The 14,683-nt window shown below is 42.3% G+C and overlaps 1 protein-coding gene across 1 annotated transcript in view; it reads right to left on the bottom strand.

Annotated features, from left to right (window-relative positions):
* The window catches only part of LOC133536302 (eukaryotic translation initiation factor 4E-binding protein 2-like), a 57,920-nt gene that overhangs the window by 24,687 nt on the left and 18,550 nt on the right, over nt 1-14,683 (bottom strand). The window contains exon 3 of the mRNA XM_061876728.1: nt 4,667-4,855. Within this exon, the coding sequence (XP_061732712.1) occupies nt 4,667-4,855 (189 nt within the window). The remainder of the gene's footprint in view (nt 1-4,666; nt 4,856-14,683) is intronic.

Here is a 14,683-nt window from a genome sequence, read left to right as displayed (position 1 = left end):
ATGGTTGACCAAATACTTATTTTCCACCATAATTCACAAATAAATTCTTTAAAATTCCTACAATGTGAATTCCTGGATTTTCTTTTCACATTCTGTCTCTCACAGTTGAAGTGTACCTATGATGAAAATTACAGACCTCTGTCATCATTTTAAGTGGGAGATCTTGTACAATCGGTGGCTGACTAAATTTTTTTTTGCCCCACTGTATATATATACACACACACACATACATATATATATACACACATATATATACATACATACATATATACACACATACATACATATATATACACGCACATATATATACATACATACATATGTATACATATATACATACATACATACATATATACATATATATATACATACATACATATATACATACTGTATATATACATATTTTTTTTTTATTACAGTTTTAAAGAAATATTTTGTTCATAGTCCCCCTTGCAATTTTTTCACAAATGTAAAAACTCATTAACATTGATCCAACACACTGTAGTAAAAGGATAAATGATTCGTACCCGAGTTAGTATTGGAGCCACATAGCTCACACAGTTCTACAGCAACACTAAAAAAGATTACAGTAACAACATATTTTTTGTTATTTTACATGGTTCAGTATGTCTCATTTGCAGCTGTGTGCTGTAGAACTTAAAAATAACATAATAAAAAGCAAAGAGAGAATAAATGGCACAGATATTAGCCGCACATTTGTTCCTGATTTTTTGACTGTCACAAGCAATATCATCAAAAAAAATTAATATTAATGTTCATGAAGGCTTTGTTTAGTTATTTGAGTGGAGAAGAGGAGGTTATACTTCCTGTTTAGTTTGGGACAATACTTTAAGAAGGTATAAACACATGAAAGACACCAACAAAGGTTAAAGAAGGTAACTACAACTGCAAGATAACCTCCGGAATTATAAAGTGTGTGTAACCGAGGGCCCTCTTATTGTAGTTGTATCCATTTGTCTTACATAGTAATATTTTTACATAAGTTTTAGTGTTTTAAGAGCATATAAAGTGTTTACAAGAGTGTGTGTTAACAGTGTGGAAGGCTTTCAAAAGTTTAATTGCGTATCATATTTATAAAAATCATAAAATAAATTGTGTCACTACTTTGCAGACATTCACTGACTACGGTGGGGGCCTGGAACGTCACCCCCTGCGATAATCGAAGGAGGACTATTTAGTTGAATGTAGTCAAGCAGGATGTATGCATGCAGTGCTTTTACAGTGAAGACACGGTGTGGCTTTGGAGCGCTAGATGAAGGCATTGTGTGATTGTGTGACTTTGAGAGACAAAGTTGGATGCAAAGTAGTAGCTCAACAACAAGAAGTTGTTGTCTTTTTATTACAATTAATTCAATCATTGTGTTTAATGGTTTTATTTGTGTGTTGTATATGTTCTTCTGTATACACTGTGAGTGACTTAGAAGTGGGGATGTCACGGTATGAACATTTCTTATCACAGTGTTTGTGAACAAAATTATCGCTGTATTTTTAAATGTGCTCAACATTTTCAAAAAGTACCGTATTTTTCAAATTATAAGTCACAGTTTTTTTCATAGTTTGGGTGCGACATATACTCCGGAGCGACTTATGTGTGAAATTATTAACACGATACCGTAAAATATTAAATAATATTATTTATCTCATTTGCGGAAGAGACAAAGAAAATATCAGCAATCGTCACACACACGTCAACCAATAAGTATTTGGCGGGGGAGGGTCATGGCAGAAGTGCATTGTGGGTCATGGGATACTAACTGCTATATGCTATATGCTACTGCCGTAGCTATTAAAATTGATAATTTCATCGTTGGTGGTAATTTATAAAAACTGAGATGGGCTGAGCAAAAATGGCACCGAAAAGGAAATCATGTACTGCAGATTACAAGCTGGACGTAGTGAAATATGCAGCAGAAAACGACAAGAGGAAGCGACGCATACCTTTGGAGTTGGCAGAGTTGTTTAGAAGTGACATCAAGAAAGAAGATTTCATAGGATTTATCGATTAGGAGTGACAGATTGTTTGGTAAACTTATAGCATGTTCTATATGTTATAGGTATTTGAATGACTCTTACGATAATATGTTACATTAACATACCAGGCACCTTCTCAGTTGGTTATTTATGTAGCATATAACGTACACTTATTCAGCCTGTTGTTAACTATTCAAATGTCAATTCTTGGTGTTGGATTTTATTAAATAAATTTCCCCCAAAAATGCGACTTATAGTCCAGTGCGACGTATATATGTTTTTTTTCCTTCTTTATTATGCATTTTCAGCCGATGCGACATATACTCCGGAGCGATTTATAATCCGAAAAATACGGTACTTATACTGATATCTTCTAACCAAATTCACATTCATAATGATTACCTTTGTAGAGGAACCATTATTTTAGATAAACACACAGTTTCATAAACCTCAAGTAGAAATTTAATGTGCATATGAAAGCCGCATAGACATTATAAACAAAGTAATCCATCCATCCATCCATTTTCTACCATTTATTCCCTTCGGGGTTGCGGGGGGCGCTGGAGCCTCTCTCAGTTACAATCGGGCGGAAGGCGGTGTACACCCTGGACAAGTCACCATACAGTATGTGAAAATTGTGAAAGATAGCACTTTATGGAAATGATAAAAACATTTTTTTTTAAAGAACTAGTGTTTATGCATGAGATCGAGTCTTACACATAGGGCTGCACAATTACGGCCAAAATAATAAAAACACTTTTTTTAATCAATTTTGAAATTACGATTATTGATTAGGTTAGGTAAAACTGAGTTGGGGTAGGGTGTGAATGTGACGAAGTCATGTAATTTGTAAAGTCCAATAAAAAGGCCATAGATAAACGTTATCCATTTAATTAAAGACAAATATATGTATTATGGTAAATAATATCAACGTGTCATCTTTTTCTCATTACATAATTCCTTTATCTCTATTTTAAACTTTTTGATGGAGAGAGGGTTTTTTTCTTTTTAAAGTTATGTACATTTACATGTACATGTACGTGCTGTATTGGTGGGACAGATCCATTTAGAGTTTGAGCAGAAATATGTCGTATAGGATCTAACTATACATCATAAAACATGAACAAAATGCTATGACATATTAATGGTTTTTAAAGTAATTACTTTGAAAAAAATAAAAATAAACATGTTATGTAAAAAAACTATGGTGTTTACTTTTTGATATCAATATAAAACACAAAGCAGTGTGGCCAATGAAGATGAAGTCTAATAAACAAGTTTTGTTCTTCTCTAACAATGCCTCCACGTGTTTCAGTGCAAAAGTTTGGCCAACAAAAATAAACAGGAGTTTCGAATACAAAATCTTCACAGCCTGCGTTCAGTTGGATGAGATTACAAAACATTGTCTTGTATATATGTTATTTGAACATTGATACAGTTAGCAGTTCAGTAAAGGACAAGTGACCATCCCAGTAAACAAACTAAAGACTTAAGTTAAAGTTCCAACGACCTTCTCACACACAATAAATGTGGTGAAATTTCTCCTCTGCATTTGACCCATCCCCATGTTCACCCCCTGGGAAATGAGGGGAGCAGTGAGCAGCAGCGTGCGCCGCGCTGGGGAATCATTTGGTGATTTAACCTCCAATTCCAACCCTTGATGCTGAGTGCCAAGCAGGGAGGCAATGGTCTTTGGTATGACTCGGCTGGGGTTTCCAGTCTCAGGGCGGACACTCTAACCACAAAGCCACTGAGCTGGACTTTATAAACATAGCCTGCTGTCATTAACTCTAAGTCACAGCAGCTGAGAAAATTAAAGCAACATGAAATAGTTTTCTCCTTCGTTGTATACTTTTAGTGTGAGACAAGTGTGTTTGTCTCTAATTTTGTTCACACCTATCTCCATCTAAAAAGAGCAGTGCACTCCTAAACACACGCCGAGACTCCACGGAAATGAAGTGAGGGAAAATGAAGTTGAACCAAGCGCTCGGCTATGTTTACTCCGAGGGGAAATCTTCGTAGCAATGTCCGTATAGTTGTCTTCCGCCATGTTTCTTCAAGTCAAACGAAGCATGTGCGCATGCATCAGCGCTGCCCAGACTGTGTATCCAGGAAGCAAGCAGTGTTGCCGAAATGCATTAGTAAATGACGCTTTTTCACTAATTAAACATTTAAAGGGTATTATTGACCGTCAGGAATTTTACTATTGTTTATCATTATACCCTTTACTGTTACATCCCAACTTAGGAGTTAATTGATGTATATTTTAGGCATAAGTTACGACTTGCACTAAAAACCTGTAGTGACCATCTGTACCTATTCCCTCCAATGAGGAAAGAAAAGTGAGTATTGACCAATAACAAGGTACCTTTAGGACCAGTTTGACTTAAAACAATTACATATAAGATTTATAAGTAAGAGGACTCCGCTCAATCTCTCCATTAGTTTGGGGCTCCTTGGCCTGGAAGACCGCTGCTGTAGACACAATCTGGACATGTTTACGATGAGGTGTACTCACTTGTGTTGCTAGTTATTTAGATTTGACTCCATTTCAGAGAACATCAATCTAGACTGTTTTTCAAGCTGTCCACTGACCACTTTAAGATATATCCAAGTATCATTCTAATAGTATGAAAACATATAGAAATGTGAGGAAGAAGTAGGCAATGTTTACCTGCAGTCTCTGCATGTAAGCTATGTTGCTCAGCATCACTGCTCTCAGTCAGCTGGTTTGTCTCGGTGGAGGACTCCCGTTTGAGTGACGTGGTGACTCCTGGGATGTCGGGGAGTTTTGGAGGTGTGCGAGTCAGAGGAGAAGTCCGACACTGAAGTAGGAATTTCCTGTCGTAGATGATCCGAGTTCCTGCAGACCCAGGGATGAGCAATGAGGACAGAGATGTTTCAGATTTCAGCAACAAAATTAATAAATATCATTTAATAATCCTGTGAGGGAAAATTCTTGAGTGACAAAAGTGTGTATTTGTAGATGATCACATTTCATTACAACAGGGCTTGAAAATGTGCTGTGGAAACACAATTCATTGTAAGTCTTGCGGTCATCTGAATAGCTTATTTACACGCCAAATGCAAGACTCTTTCCTGAAGTTTTTTTTTTCTGTATAAATTTCAAAACATAGTGCAAATTAACTGCCACAATTGTTGTGATTATTGCTTTAGACAAAAAAATGTTTTGGTGAAATTTGTCTAATTTCCAGCGTAGAAGCAAAGCCTGAGGAAGTCAAATTAGTGAGCTAAAAAAGACGGCGAATAGCCTGGGTAGCAGCCATGAGACGATCAAACATCACTATTGACTAGGGCTGTCCAAGTTAACGTGATAACGCATTAACTATATATTTAAATAACAGCACACATTTTTTTATCAGGCGATTAACATGAACAATTTCTTTATGACGCTCAGGTTGGGCTGTAGCAGAGGAAATTGGCTGCAGTTCACTTGCTGCTGATGCGAGCGAGCAGAAATGGACAAAGGAAAGTCTAGGTTCTGGAAGTATCGAGTTCAAAACCAGGACAAGTTGTTCTTCCGACAAGGAAGGACAATTTTTTGCCGTGAACAAAGGCAATATCTCTGCCGCAAATGCCTGCTGTGCGTGTCGGTCAAGAGGTGGGAGGGGCTTCAATTCCGTTTTGAGATTACAACTGAGGAGTAGTGATAACATAGCATTTAGATCGTTACTCTGACTGCTTTATTAAGTAAGAAAGCATTAAAGTTCAACAGAAATTAAAGACGGTCGACGTGATGTCGAAAGGAGACTTTTTTTTATTGCACACAGACATTAAAACATGTCAAGACACTTTCTCAAAACGATTTCACACTTTTCTGGCTTCAAAATAAAAGCACTACAACAGTGTTACCTTTTTTCCGTGATGTACCCCCTGTGAACATTTTTTTAATTCAAGTACCCCCTAATCAGAGTTAAGCATTTTTGGTTGAAAAAAAGAGATAAAGAAGTAAAATACAGCACTATGTCATCAGTTTCTAATTTATTGAATTGTATAAGAGTGCAAAATATTGCTCATTTGTAGTGGTCTTTCTTGAACTATTTGGAAAAAATGATATAAAAATAACAAAAAAACTTGTTGAAAAATAAACAAGTGATTCAATTATAAATAAAGATTTCTACACATAGAAGTAATCATCGACTTCAAATGCCCTCTTTGGGGATTGTAATAGAGATCCATCTGGATTCATGACCTAAATTCTAAACATTTCTTCACAAAAAAAGAAATCTTTAATATTAATATTTATGGAACATGTCCACAAAAAATCCAGCTGTCAACATTGAATATTGCATTGCTGTATTTTTTTTTCACAGTTTATGAACTTACATTCATAATTTGTTGAAGTATTATTCAATAAATATATTTGTAAAGTATTTTTGAATTGTTGCTATTTTTAGAATATTTTAAAAAAATCTCACGTACCCCTTGGCATAACTTCAAGTACCCCTAGGGGTACGCGTACCCCCATTTGAGAACCACTGCACTACGCTATATCCGATTTAACACATTTAAGCTTCATACTAGCCACCACGTCAAACAAAATAAAGTAAAATAATGTATTGTAGTGTCCAGTAGAAAACAAACAAAGTTTGACTTTATTTTTAGCTTTTATGGCCAATTTTATGCTGACAACGGGACAGATTCCAATAACTTTGCCTCCGTGCTTCACTTCTAGACACACAAGACTTGTTCATTTTTGGCCGACAGGGTGTGTTCACAGACCATGGGAAAAATTACCACAATAACACACTAACACACACATTAACACCAGCAGGTAGTTACAGTATGAATGGCTATATATAGTTTATTATTTGCGCACTATTGATTAATGATGCACCAAAAATTTGGCCAGAAAAAGATGTACTATAAACCCCGGAACAGTGCTACTGATGTATGATGATGCAAGCTGTACTGTACGCACAGGGTTATCTGGAGAGGAGGCCGCTTGTCCGCACTGTGGACTTACTTTAATATATTCCAGAAATACCCGCCGACAGCGATCTTCACAATTTAAGATGACACTGGCGGCTTTCAATGTGGGAACGGCTCCCAACAACGCAAAGCAAGTGTGACGCCAGGCTTGCTTTTTGTACTCGCATACTGCGAGAGTATCCAAACAGAGTCTCTAAACACGAGCAGTCTCCAATAACACTAGTCAGTCCTTGTTATTAAAGAAATAGTGACAAAAAGGAGTGGAGAAATCTCTTTAAAAAAAAAAAAAAACATTCTCAAGAAGGTAAATTGTACAATAAGCAGCTACAATTTAAAAATAGAACAAAGACAATAATATGTAAGAACAAATGTATATGTTAATACTATACTTAGTAACATATTTTTTTTAAATGAATATGACATTTTTTTAAGAATATATGCATCTTAGCAAATCATGCAATGACATCACATCGACCACGCTCCTAATCAGCCCCCCCCAAGGCCACAGGTATTTTGGCAATTTAGTGGAAACCCTGATATTAACAAAAAAAATGTCTCATGTTTTGATCATGATTTGCCAGACATGTGTTGTTATGTTACTATGTGATATTTGCACCTAAAATGCTAGTACATCAGTTGAAAAATATGAGGACAGGTGGGGTGGGGCGTTCATGGCTGGCTGAAATATTGTTTATGAAAAATTACACCTGCCTGTGATAAATTTTGAGTTAAATATGAACAATGCGATTAATCGCAATTAAATATTTTTTTCGTTTGACAGCCCTACTTTTAACACCATCACCTGGAACATGTTGGTATGTTCACAGCATTGTCAGACTGATAAGATTAAATCAAAACATGTTTAATACAGTTTCACACATAGCATTTCCTAGCCTGTTAGCGCTAGCTAAGCCAGCTACGGGCTACAAACAACGCACAGTATTTTTGGAAAAAAGCAAAGCACCTGTTCATAGATCTATAACTGAGAATACCTTAAATATTTTTCACAGTGGTGCACTGTGTATTTCAAGCTGAAAATATAAGTAAATATGAAAATAAAGTTGTCTAGGTGACACCACACAGTGGCGTGACAAGTCCTGTCGACCTACCTCTGAAATTACGACAGTCTTCTCTTTCATAATATAAATTCTGAGGTCTTGCACTCAACTGAAGTTGGTTTACTTTATATTCTGAAATTATTTACAAAATACAGGACCAGTTAGGCAGCTTACTCAAATCTCTTGTCCATTGGACGTGATAATATTGATCATCCCCACCAATTGTATTTATTTTTTAGAAGTGTCATGATCCGTGGTCCGGATCATGTTTTGTTTAGTCATGTTCTGTTAGTTTTGGACTCCCTTAGTTCCCGTTTTGTGCACCTCTGGGTTTATCTTGGTTACCATGAGTACGGATTGGGTTCACCTGTCTCTGTTTAGTGGTCAGCACACTCACCTGCTGTCAAGCAATAATCAGAGAGCTATTTATTCACCTTTCTCACCACGCTCAGGCTGGCTTCGTTGTTTGCTATATGCAACCATAGGTGAGGATGGGAACGTAGATCGACCGGTAAATTGAGAGCTTTGCCTTCCGGCTCAGCTCCTTCTTTACCACAACGGATCGATACAACGTCCGCATTACTGAAGACGCCGCACCGATCCGCCTGTCGATCTCACGATCCACTCTTCCCTCACTCGTGAACAAGACTCCTAGGTACTTGAACTCCTCCACTTGGGGCAGGGTCTCCTCCCCAACCCGGAGATGGCATTCCACCCTTTTCCGGGCGAGAACCATGGACTCGGACTTGGAGGTGCTGATTCTCATTCCGGTCGCTTCACGCTCGGCTGCGAACCGATCCAGCGAGAGCTGAAGATCCCGGTCAGATGAAGCCATCAGGACCACATCATCTGCAAAAAGCAGAGACCTAATCCTGCGGTTACCAAACCGGAACCCCTCAACGCCTTGACTGCGCTTAGAAATTCTGTTGGGTAAATTCCTTGTTTTCTATTCTTTGATTCCTGTGCCAAGTCTCGCCTTAGCTTCCGGTGCGTTCAGCAACACAGATGTTCATCTTACCAAGATATTTGGCATAATTTTATGCTTCCAACTTAAAGGAAACTCATTAAGGGAAGGTGTTTTTCTGCAAAAGTCCATTAAGCAGTTTTTCGGGATACAAACTGTCTTTTGGCTAACCATTAATATCAATATTGCGAGCAAAAATATTGGTTACGAACCTCCACATCACTGTTTGTGCTGGCCTTGGCTTATCACTAGAGTCAACATCCATCCATCCATCCATCCATCATCTTCCGCTTATCCGAGGTCGGGTCACGGGCGCAACAGCCTAAGCAGGGAAACCCAGACTTCCCTCTCCCCAGCCACTTCGTCTAGCTCTTCCCGGGGGATCCCGAGGCGTTCCCAGGCCAGCCGGGAGACATAGTCTTCCCAACGTGTCCTGGGTCTTCCCTGTGGCCTCCTACCGGTTGGACGTGCCCTAAACACCTCCCTAGGGAGGCGTTCGGGTGACATCCTGACCAGATGCCCGAACCACCTCATCTGGCTCCTCTCGATGTGAAGGAGCAGCGGCTTTACTTTGAGTTCCTCCTGGATGGCAGAGCTTCTCACCCTATCTCTAAGGGAGAGCCCCGCCACACGGCGGAGGAAACTCATTTCGGCCGCTTGTACCCGTGATCTTATCCTTTCGGTCATGACCCAAAGCTCATGACCATAGGTGAGGATGGGAACGTAGATCGACCGGTATATTGAGAGCTTTGCCTTTCGGCTCAGCTCCTTCTTTACCACAACGGATCGATACAACGTCCGCATTACTGAAGACGCCGCACCGATCCGCCTGTCGATCTCACGATCCACTCTTCCCTCACTCGTGAACAAGACTCCTAGGTACTTGAACTCCTCCACTTGGGGCAGGGTCTCCTCCCCAACCCGGAGATGGCATTCCACCTGTTTCCGGGCGAGAACCATGGACTCGGACTTGGAGGTGCTGATTCTCATTCCGGTCGCTTCACACTCGGCTGCGAACCGATCCAGCGAGAGCTGAAGATCCCGGTCAGATGAAGCCATCAGGACCACATCATCTGCAAAAAGCAGAGACCTAATCCTGCGGTTACCAAACCGGAACCCCTCAACGCCTTGACTGCGCCTAGAAATTCTGTCCATAAAAGTTATGAACAGAATCGGTGACAAAGGACAGCCTTGGCGGAGTCCAACCCTCACTGGAAATGTGTTGAACTTACTGCCGGCAATGCGGACCAAGCTCTGGCACTGATCGTACAGGGAACGGACCGCCACAATAAGACAGTCCGATAGCCCATACTCTCTGAGCACTCCCCACAGGACTTCCCGAGGGACACGGTCGAATGCCTTCTCCAAGTCCACAAAGCACATGTAGACTGGTTGGGCAAACTCCCATGCACCCTCAAGAACCCTGCCGAGAGTATAGAGCTGGTCCACAGTTCCACGACCAGGACGAAAACCACACTGTTCCTCCTGAATCCGAGGTTCGACTATCCGGCGTAGCCTCCTCTCCAGTACACCTGAATAAACCTTACCGGGAAGGCTGAAGAGTGTGGTCCCACGATAGTTGGAACACACCCTCCGGTCCCCCTTCTTAAAGAGAGGAACCACCACCCCGGTCTGCCAATCCAGAGGTACCGCCCCCGATGTCCACGCGATGCTGCAAAGTCTTGTCAACCAAGACAGCCCCACAGCATCCAGAGCCTTAAGGAACTCCGGGCGGATCTCGTCCACCCCTGGGGCCTTGCCACCGAGGAGCTTTTTAACTACCTCAGCGACCTCAGCCCCAGAAATAGGAGAGTCCACCACAGATTCCCCAGGCACTGCTTCCTCATAGGAAGACGTGTTGGTGGGATTGAGGAGGTCTTCGAAGTATTCCTTCCACCTATCCACAACATCCGCAGTTGAGGTCAGCAGAACACCATCCGCACCATACACAGTGTTGATAGTGCACTGCAACCCCTTCCTGAGGCGGCGGTCGGTGGTCCAGAATCGCTTCGAAGCCGTCCGGAAGTCGTTTTCCATGGCTTCCCCGAACTCCTCCCATGTCCGAGTTTTTGCCTCCACGACCGCTGAAGCTGCACACCGCTTGGCCTGTCGGTACCTGTCCACTGCCTCCGGAGTCCTATGAGCCAAAAGGACCTGATAGGATTCCTTCTTCAGCTTGACGGCATCCCTCACCGCTGGTGTCCACCAAGGGGTTTTAGGATTGCAGCCCCGACAGGCACCAACAACCTTGCCGCCACAGCTCCGATCTGCCGCCTCGACAATAGAGGTGCGGAACATGGTCCACTCGGACTCAATGTCCAGGACCTCCCTCGTGACATGTTCAAAGTTCTTCCGGAGGTGGGAATTGAAACTTTGTCTGACAGGAGACTCTGCCAGACGTTCCCAGCAGACCCTCACAATGCGTTTGGGCCTCCCAGGTCTGTCCGGCATCCTCCCCCACCATCGCAGCCAACTCACCACCAGGTGGTGATCGGTAGAAAGCTCCGCCCCTCTCTTCACCCGAGTGTCCAAAATATAACGCCGCAAACCCGATGACACAACTATAAAGTCGATCATGGAACTGCAGCCTAAGGTGTCCTGGTGCCAGCCAAGTGCACATATGGACACCCTTATGTTTGAACATGGTGTTTGTTATGGACAATCTGTGACGAGCACAAACGTTCAATAACAAAACACCACTCGGGTTCGGATCCGGGCGGCCATTCTTCCCAATCACACCTCTCCAGGTTTCACTGTCGTTGCCAACGTGAGCGTTGAAGTCTCCCAGTAGGACAAGGGAATCACCCGGGGGAGCACTTTCCAGTACTCCCTCGAGTGTTCCCAAAAAGGGTGGGTACTCTGAACTGATGTTTGGTGCATAAGCACAAACAACAGTCAGGACCTTCCCCCCCACCCGAAGGCAGAGGGAGGCTACCCTTTCGTCCACCGGGTTGAACTCCAAGGTACAGGCTTTGAGCCGGGGGGAAACAAGAATTGCCACCCCAGCCCGTCGCCTCTCACTGCCGGCAACGCCAGAGTGGAAGAGGGTCCAATCCCTCTCGAGAGAAGTGGTTCCAGAGCCCTTGCTGTGCATCGAAGTGAGTCCAACTATATCCAGCCGGAATTTCTCGACTTCGCGCACTAGCTCAGGCTCTTTCCACCCCTGTGACGTGACGTTCCACGTCCCAAGAGCTAGCTTCTGTAGCAGAGGATCGGACCGCCAAGTGCCCTGCCTTCGGCTGCCGCCCAGCTCACATTGCACCCGACCTCTATGGCCCCTGCTGTGGGTGGTGAGCCCATTGGAGGGGTGACCCACGTTGCCTCTTCGGGCTGTGCCCGGCCGGGCCCCATGGGAACAGGCCCAGCCACCAGGCGCTCGCCATCGCGCTCCACCTCCGGGCCTGGCTCCAGAGGGGGGACCCGGTGACCCGCGTCCGGGCGAGGGAAATTTGGGTCCATGTTTTTTTTTCTTCATAGAGGTCTTCGAGCTGCTCTTTGTCTGATCCCTCACCTAGAACCTGTTTGCCTTGGGAGACCCTACCAGGGGGCTTTATGCCCCCGGACAACATAGCTCCTAGGATCATTGGGACACGCAAACTCCTCTACCACGATAAGGTTGCAGCTCAGAGAGGAGCTCAACATCATTTTGTTTTTCCAAACATGAGTGTTTTGGCTTTCAAACAAATATAAGCCTATAAGACACCTCGGGACGGAATTCTCAACGCACCGCGGTATCACTTACTTGTTGTCGTTTTGCTTGAAGATCGCCAGGTTGTAGTGGGCGAGTGTTGGAATGAGCAACTAATGAACTGATGAAATATGTGTGTTGTGAGTGTATGCTATGTCAAGGTAAACAAGCAAACTCAAAGCCGATGCATACATCAAACTGTTCGCTCAAACCCAAATCAATAAAACAAAACCAAAACAGCGTCACTTAAACGCTTTGTACAGTAGCATCGCTCCACCCACTCGGCAGATGACTTTATGGATTCCTTTAATAAGAAAATGTAACTAATTAGAAAGTAGATTAAAGACAACGCGCACCAAATACAACTGGGTTCAAAAGTTAAAGTTCCAACAATAGTCAGTCACACACACACACACACACACACACACACACACACACACACACACACACTAGGTGTGGTGAAATGATCCTCTGCATTTGACCCATCCCCAAGTTCACCCCCCCGGGAGGCGATGGGTCGGCATAGAAATGGGACAAAACAAACAACATGTTTACTTGACCCACTTCCTGGGAAACTTATCAAGGAGCTGTTTGTAATATTAGGACCATCAGTGCTAAATATTATAAACTTATCACTTTTCTCTGGCACTGTTCCCCTAGCATTCAAAAAGTGGTTATTCATCCTCTCCTTAAAAGACCTAACCTCGATCCTGACCTCATGGTAAACTTCCCTTTATCTCAATAATACTCAAAAAAATTGTTGCACAGCAGGAAAATGTACAGTTAGCGTCTAACAATCTCTGTGAACCCTTTCAATCCAGTTTCAGGGTAAATCACTCTACGGAGACAGCCCTCGCAAAAATGACTGATGATCTATTGCTAACGATGGATGCTGATGTGTCCCATGTTGCTGCTACTTGATCCTAGCGCTGCTTTCGATACCTTTGTTCATAACATTTTATTAGAACGTATCAAAACACGTATTGTATGTCAGACTTAGCCTTGTCTTGGCTTAACTTAGAGCTGGGCGATATGGCCTTTTATTAATATCACGATATTTTTAGGCCATGTCACGATACACAATATATATCTCGATATTTTGCCTTAGCCTAGAACAGGGGTCCCCAAACTACGGCCCGCGGGCCAGATACGGCCTGCCAGCGTCCAAAATCCGACCTGCGGGTAGTACCAAGTAAAAAAAAAATATATATTTTTTTTAATTATTATTTTTTTAATCTTTTCTTTTTCACCCATCCATCAAGCTATATTCTACTGCTTGTTACTGTGTCTCCTTGGCAGATACGGCACACCAGCGTCCAAAATCCGGCCCGCGAGTAGTCCTGGCTAAATAGTAAATAAAAATTGTATTCATTTATTTTTTGATTATCATTTTTTTTAATCTGTCCTTTTACGCCCATCCTACAATCCATTCTCTACCGCTTGTTACTGGGTCTCCTAGGCAGAGAAGGCACGCTAGCATCCAAAATCCGGCCCGCGGGTAATACCAAGCAAAAAAAAAAATACCCGTCCATCCATTTTCTACCGCTTATTCCCTTTGGGGTTGCGGGGGGCAGTGGTGCTTTTCTCAGCTACAATCGGGCGGAAGTCGCCACCTCATTGCAGGGCCAAAACAGATAGACAGACAACATTCACACACAAGGGACCATTTAGTGTTGCCATTCAACCTATACCCAGGTGCATGTCTTTGGAGGTGGGAGGGAGCCGGAGTACCCGGAGGGAACCAACGCAGTCACGAGGAGGACATGCAGACTCCACACGAAAAGATTATTTTATTATTATTTTTTTAAATCTTTCCTTTTTTGCCCATCCATCAATTCCTTTTCTACCGCTTGTTATTGGGTCTCCAAGGCAGATACGGCAAGCCAGCATCCAAAATGCAGAGAATAATTTCACCACACCTCGTGTGTGTGACAATCATTGGTACTTTACTTTAACTTTTAAATATTGCCCGGGGGTAGTTCCGACTAAAAAAAAAAAAAAAAGATGATGTTTTTGTTTTTTTAAATT

Source organism: Nerophis ophidion, linkage group LG17 (assembly GCF_033978795.1).
Source record: "Nerophis ophidion isolate RoL-2023_Sa linkage group LG17, RoL_Noph_v1.0, whole genome shotgun sequence".
NCBI classification, from domain to species: Eukaryota; Metazoa; Chordata; class Actinopteri; order Syngnathiformes; family Syngnathidae; genus Nerophis; species Nerophis ophidion.
Note: the sequence above shows the minus strand (reverse complement) of the source record. Positions and strands in the feature narration are given on the sequence as shown.